This window comes from Quercus suber, unplaced genomic scaffold (assembly GCF_002906115.3).
Source record: "Quercus suber isolate HL8 unplaced genomic scaffold, Cork oak 2.0 scaffold_910, whole genome shotgun sequence".
NCBI classification, from domain to species: Eukaryota; Viridiplantae; Streptophyta; class Magnoliopsida; order Fagales; family Fagaceae; genus Quercus; species Quercus suber.
The window spans coordinates 4641-12086 of record NW_027070334.1 but is presented as its reverse complement, the minus strand read 5'-3'; the positions used below and the strand labels follow the sequence as shown (position 1 = coordinate 12086).

At 35.9% G+C, this 7446-nt stretch overlaps 1 protein-coding gene across 2 annotated transcripts; it reads left to right on the top strand.

The window, feature by feature from the left end:
• The first annotated feature begins 947 nt into the window (after window positions 1-947).
• On the top strand, window positions 948-6711 carry LOC111987997 (BEL1-like homeodomain protein 1). 2 transcript variants are annotated; one of them, XM_024019756.2, is made up of 6 exons: window positions 948-1155; window positions 1585-2627; window positions 3170-3549; window positions 3695-3755; window positions 3915-4726; window positions 6281-6711. In XM_024019756.2, exons 2-6 carry the CDS (start codon window positions 1740-1742, stop codon window positions 6288-6290), a joined length of 2151 nt encoding a protein of 716 aa, XP_023875524.1. In that variant the 5' UTR covers window positions 948-1155; window positions 1585-1739; the 3' UTR covers window positions 6291-6711. The 2 variants fall into 2 exon arrangements, with proteins under 2 accessions (XP_023875524.1, XP_023875523.1); XM_024019755.2 differs by lacking the exon at window positions 6281-6711 and having other exon boundaries at window positions 949-1155; window positions 3915-5193.
• The last annotated feature ends 735 nt before the right edge of the window (window positions 6712-7446 follow it).

Below are 7446 nucleotides of genomic sequence, written 5' to 3'. Positions count from 1 at the left end.
CCCATGAACAGTTGATGCACTGGTTTTAAAAAAAATGAAAATGCGCAAACCTTACAAACGTGAATGTGAACATGCTATCCAAACCGGGCTTATACATAAATTCTAACATTAATTTATTATACTACTGAATTCCATCATTTACATTCAATGTCACACTAATTTGTAAACATTTTGTAGTAAAATTTGTATTGACTTAAGCATTTTACAATTTTTTTTTTTTATAAAGGTGTAGTTTAATGATATAATCTGATCTTTCTTATGAGAAAAAGTATGGTTCGAGGAAAGAGAGAGAAAGTACAAGTATTTAATTTCCAAAAGAGTGCTATCATATTCATCTAACAAACTTGTGTGTTGATGGTTGGTTGAGGTGTATCACTTCTATCTTCCAACTCTTGCAGCCAACCACAAAAAATAAAAAGAAAATAGAAAAGAAAGAAAATAAATTGGAAAGAAAAAGTGAATGAAAGACAAACAGATATTATAAGGTAACAAAGGCCAAGAGACTTCACCAAGACCTGATCACTCGTTCTTACTCTATTATTATGCCTTGGTGGAAGTCGACGTTTCCTCGTTTCTCTGTTTGTAATGTCCTGTTGACCCACTTTCCCCTTACTGTTTTTTATTTTTTTATTTAAAGTTTTTACATCTCTCTCTCTCTCTCTCTCTCTCTTGCTTCTTCTTTTTTTTCTTTTTTCTTTTTTAAATTTTATAGTTTTACATCAAACGTGCTTGCATCAAATGATTTGAAAGGGATCCCTCAAGTTTTCTATTTCTTTTTTTTTTCTAATCCATCTGATCAGGCACCTATCACAAAACAGTGAGACATAAAAGAAATAGAAGGGTAAACATGGAAAAAAAAAAAAAGCAATTAATATCTTCAGCTGTCTTATTTTCTTTTTCTTTTTTTCCTTTTTTTTAAGATTCATAGAATTTTCTGTGAGACACTTAAAAACTCTCTGTCTTTTATTTGTTATATCATTTTCATTTGTAAGAGAATTGCAGAGTTTGTTTTAGTACTATGACGAGCTAGCAAAGTAGCAAACTCTCAAAGCCTAAAGAGAATATTGCTCCCAAACCCATGATAGACAGTCAGAGAGATAGACTGACATGTGCTCAGATGTATCCTCTCCCTCGTGTGTATTTTAGCCATAATTGGTTGGTACTCTGCGCCTTGTACTACTAGTCTTCAAGCATCTTGATGGGTTTTCTTTTCTTTTTCTACAATATTTTATTTCTTTCTTTTCGTTATGATCTTTGATGGGTTTTGTGTCAGTCTAAATCATCATCATCTAATTCCTTAAACTAACGTTTCTTTCTCTTTCTATTCCCTATTCCCTATATATCAAAACAACATATATCTATCTAGTTACATATATTACATCTACATCATTCTTCTTCTTCTTCTTCTTCTTTCTTTCGGATCTTCTTTGCAGTCTTTGAAAGATTTGCATTTTTTTTTTTCCAAAAATCATTGTTTCAAAAACACTTTTTTCCTTGATGGGTTTTTTGTATAAAAAATGTTTGCGATCTACAGAGTAATTCAGGGATTGATCATCAGCTTTTTCTCTCTTGCTTTTTCACCAGGATCCGTACGTTCTGCCGTCAGTCATACCGTCCGTACAACTCACATGTGTAAGAAGAGAAAGGAAGATTCTCTGCGCAGCTTTATTGGCGTGTCCGTACAGTTACTGTGAAAATAATCTATCTGCGCAGCTTTATTTTTGTCAGAAATCAAATCCATGGCGACGTACTTTCACTCAGAAATCCAAGCCAACCCTGGCTCTGATGGGCTACACACACTTTACCTCATGAACCCAAACCCCAACCCCAACTACGTACCCTACTCGGACACCCAAAATCAACACTCTGCACCCAACATTCTCTTCCTCAACCCTGCTGCATCCATTACCAACGCGCTCAACCCGTCCACCCTATCTCACGCGCCGCCCCAGAACCAACACTTGGTTGGAATCCCGCTAGCCCCAAACAATTCCAACGATCCCAGCCGTCAATCCTTGCTTGGGCAGCAAGAAATTCCGGCCCTTCATGCCATCTCGGCCCCTCGTGTTCACTACAACTTGTGGGGTCCATTGATGGATCAAGCGGCTTCAGTGACGGTGGCCAGCAGCTCCGGTAGTGGCCCGGAGATGGGTTTTCGAGGCCTGGGGCCGAGTCTGAATCAGCAGCAGCAGCAGGGTTTGTCGCTCAGCCTGTCGTCTCAGCAGACTGCTTTTTATAATAATAGGTCAGTACTTTCAGCTGGCGGCGGCGGCGGCGAGCATGACGTTCCGACGAGTGGTGAAGATTTGAGGGTGTCCGGGAATTCTCCGTCCTCAGTGTCGGCCATGTCGAATGGGATTTCGGGTGTGCAGAGTGTTATTTTGGGGTCTAAGTACTTGAAGGCTGCACAGGAGCTTCTTGATGATGTTGTGAATGTTGGAAACGAAATCAAAGTGGACTCCATGGAGGGGAACAAAGATAAGATGAAGATGAATAAAGAATCAACGGCCGTGATTGGAGATGATCCGGGTGAGAGTAGCGGAGCTAAGCAAGGAGCTGAGCTCACCACCGCGCAAAGACAGGAGCTTCAGATGAAGAAGACAAAGCTTGTTACCATGCTTGATGAGGTATACTTTTTTTTTTTCTTTCTTTCTATTTTTTTAATAGAGGTATGTGTATCCAGATTTTGTCAATCCAACTGTGTTTGATATTTAAAATTGGAAACACTTTGTAGTTGAATTTTGGTTTTATTTTTAATTGAGTCTGGACTGGAACTCTGGTAATCTGTGAAAACATGTAATCTATGTAAACCTGTCATTTAAGATTCAGGAAAATATAAATTTGTAATTTCACTCTGCAACACTATTTGTAAGAACTAGGCAAATCCATGCCTTATCTTTTGCTATATTTTATATTTTTATTATTCCTTGATTAAAATATAAAAGAGAATGTGAATCATTGGTGGGTTTTGGGCCCATTCAAGCTCGTTCAGGATTATCCTGCTGACTTTGTATTTATTAATTCGAATAAAATAAATTTGGCAAGGGAAAAAGATAAGGGGACTGATAGTAGCACACATATAGTATCCAAACTGATCAAAGAGTAAGACAAACTTTGAAATTTGGAGTCTCATAATTTTTAATGCTTTCTTTGTTTTGAACTTTCGAAGGTGGAGCAGAGATACAGACAGTACCACCACCAAATGCATATTGTGGTTTCATCATTTGAGCAGGCAGCAGGTTTAGGTTCAGCAAGATCATACACAGCCCTTGCTTTGCAAACGATCTCAAAGCAATTCCGATGTCTCAAAGATACAATTTCCTCACAAATAAAAGCCACAAGCAAGAGCTTGGGTGAGGATCAGGATTGCTTAGGAGTTAAGACTGAGGGTGGCTCTAGATTGAAGTATGTGGATCAGCAGCTACGTCAACAGCGGGCTTTACAACAGTTAGGAATGTTGCAACATAATGCTTGGAGACCCCAAAGAGGATTGCCTGAACGAGCAGTTTCTGTTCTACGTGCTTGGCTTTTCGACCACTTTCTACACCCGTATGTTCATAATTTTAGATCACATTTATTGTCACATTAATTTGTAAACTTCAAATCGATATACGTTTAACATTTTCATTAACAAAAAGTTTATATTATGATGTTTGGCTTTATTGCAATATTTAATTTCCACATGCGTTTGCAGGTATCCCAAGGATTCAGATAAAGTTGTGCTTGCAAAGCAAACTGGGCTAACTCGCAGCCAGGTAATATAGATATAATGGATTATAAAGAAATATTTTGAATTATTCATGTGTTGTTTCTTCTGTGTTTTTTTTTTCCCTCACCTCCTCAAACTCCAAGTTAAGGAAAACCAAACTAATTAAAGCAAGGGACTAAATTATATTAGTTGTCTAATATTGCAGGTGTCTAACTGGTTCATAAATGCCCGAGTTAGGCTCTGGAAGCCTATGGTAGAAGAAATGTACTTAGAAGAAATCAAGGAACATGAGAGAAATGATTCTGAGGACAATATAAACAAAAGAGAATCCAACAAGGAGGGGTCAACAACAATTGCTCCCGCAGACAGTACTGCTGCCACTAGACTTGATCAAATGAAAGCCCTCCAATCAAAAGCAGAAAACTTCACCAACCAAATGGCTTCTGATCCTAATGAAATCTCAAATTCTTCTTCAATGTCAAAATCCTCCATGGGAGGATCCATTCAAGGTCATAATTCATCAGGCTTCCACCTAGTAGGACTATCTGACATGCAAAGAAGTCCAAAGAAGCCAAGGAGTACTTCTGAATTTCAGAAATATTCTCCAAATAATCTCCTCTCAATGGACATGGAAATGAAACCCGAAGAAACAAGTAGAGAAATTAGTACAAGTTTTGGAAGTGATCAAAGGCAAGCCAAGGATGATTACTCTTTAATTAGTGGCACTCATGGTGGTGGGTTTGGTGCATATCCAATAGGAGACATTGGAAGGTTTAATCCTGAGCAATTGGCACAAAGATTTCCTGGAAATGCTGTTTCGCTCACTCTTGGCCTTCCTCACTGTGAGAACCTATCTCTATCAGGAACTCAGCAAAGCTACCTCACGCACCAGAATATTCATATGGGAAGGAGACTGGAAATGGGGACTGGTGAAACTGACTTTTGTGGCATCAGTACCCCACAGCCTTCTCATTCTAACACCGGCTATGACAACATTGACATTCAAAACAGAAAGAGGTTTGCTGCCCAATTGTTACCAGATTTTGTGGCCTGATAAATTTGGATATAATTGCCCACTTTCAAATTCTCTTATTTTAGCTCTCCAAATCATTTCCAAGTGTTATCTTGATACTGCAGGTAACTATAACTAGTTAAATGACTTAACAGGCCAAGAAAAGGAAATGGAGAAATTAGTAATTTTTCAGTTTCACTTTCTACTCTCTCTACTAATGCATTGATCCTAGTGAAAAAGGAGAAGCATTCTTATTCTAGAGAAAGAAGAAAGTTATTGTGGGGGTATACTAGCAGAAAATAATACAAAGCTTAGTGGTTGAATTCATAATTGATGTTGGGGATTGTATATTGTAATGATACTTTTTGAAATAGCTAGGTTGATTGATGATTTTCATGAATATGCAAGTTAGCTATTTCGTACACAGACTCTGTAAAACTTAATTCCTGTAAATGTGTGTATATTTTTTGAATTTGCAGTCTTGGAAGTGGTGGTGGAATATATGAATAGGATATTTATGTACAAATGGAGAAAGAAATCTATAGGTTCTTCATGTAATAAATAGCTCTTTTTTGCTATGAGCTTGCACCATATATGGATCCTTGTGCGTGCTTAACACATGAAAAATATAAAAGATACTATAAATTTTATTATAAAATGTTAACACATATGTAAAATATTAAAGATACTATAAATTTTATAATAAAATATTTATATATTGAAGTGACAATAAATATATTCAATAGATCTCAACAATATAAAAAATAAATGTTTAAATCACTTTTCTCCTTTCAAATGATAATTTAGTGGTAATGGTATTATTTGTAGTTCCATATATCTGTAGTTTGAACCTCACAATTTTCTCCCTCATTATTTACTTATTTTTTTGTAATCAGTGATATATCCGTTTATAAGATTTATGTATCAAAATTTATAATATTCTTAGTATCACTCAATATATATTTATTATCATGTGTTGCATGAATGCAAAAATACAATTATGACTTCTTACTTCTTCTTTTTTTTGTCTTTTATTTATGTTCTTTTCCTCCCTTTTTTCTAGGACACCAGGTACTTGAGGCTTGTGGGGGTTAGAAAAATAATAATGTCAGTTGAGAAAGTGACTTTTCAAGTGTTTGGACAACACTTAAAGAATGCAATGATTTTTCACAGAAAACCCAAAGTTCAGTGTCATTTTAAAATACTTTCATCTAAATTAAATTAGTTTTTCAAACTAAATTATACGAGACTAAAACAACTTTAGGGGCATGAAAACATTTACATATGACACTTTCTTGCTTTATATAGATAGTATAGTGTGCTTTCAAGAGAGGATAAGGAATTCCTATATTTGTGTGGAAAAAGAAGCGAAACAAAGTAAATTAGAGGACTGGTTAAACCAATCCGGAAATCAAATCACAAAGGAAATTTAAATTATGTGGTGAATTTTTTTTAGGGCTTAAACTCTTTAGATGACTGCCATATAAATCTGTTCATATATGGAATCCCTATCAGGCTCCATTTTTGAACCATTTTGCTGACCAAAGCTATCTGGACAGGGCTAACTAAATTCTCAACAAGGACATCCATGAAAGACTGAGAGCATACGCTAGCTGTCCTGCTCTTCATTGAGCCATCAAACTCGGAAGGAGGAGAGGTACATAGTACACACACTACTGAGTACTGACACTAGAACTTGTATTCACGTGGAGGGCCAAGATGTAAGCCAATTATGAATTACCATGGCTTTCAAACCAGATTACGTAGTGATAATGAAGACAGCAAGTAACCTTGATCTTAAGAAACTCGTCCAAATCCTGATATGTATATGTCCATCAATGGACAACCCTTGTTAATGCACATTCATTGATTTTGTCCTCATGTCAATGCCTTGACAGTTACTTTTCGAATCATTTAATACGGATATGTACACCAACATTAGTACTGATAATAATTAAGTTGACAACTCTCTAGGGTTTTGATTTTTCAACATTAGTAGTACTGATTCAACTTTTACTCAAGCGTGGCTGACAGCTTACCATGCAAAGTTCGCGAGTGCATGAAGCCATGGATCAGTATAGCCCATAACATATATGGACCAACCCTTGTCGAGTTGAACAAAGATATATATGGTGATCAATGATCGATCAAGTTAGTTATTTTGACGACGTCCCACGGTTAAAGGTCTTTTATGGGACCGACAGATTTTAAATCCACTTTCAATGTATTTGATAACATTGCTGTAGGATGAGGAGCAAGGAAATTCACTCATTAATTTCTCTTGAATTTCTGTCGGATTTTGAGAGCTTTTAGAATGGTTGATCTTCTTCTTCATTTTTCTTTTTTTTTTGGGAAAGTTGATCTTCCTTTCTTTGGCTAAGAGGTTGTAAAATATGGTGAGAAGATAGAACTCAACATTTTAGTGGTTCAGCACATAAACGGAAAAGAGCACTCACAGGCTCCTTTTCTCTTATTCACTTCACCATTTTTTTTAATAATACAAATACACAGTTTTAGGTCTCTTTGTAATATAGGACAATAAGTATGAAAAAAAAAAAAAAGATTTTAGAGATTTGATACAATAATCAAGAGATTTAATGGGAGAGCTTTTAGATATTTGATTTCCTCAAATCAATGAGAGATTTTAATGATTTTAAGTACATCAAATCATGGAATCAAAAAAAGGTACTACAAATCAAAAGGTTTATTTTAAAAGTCAAAAAAA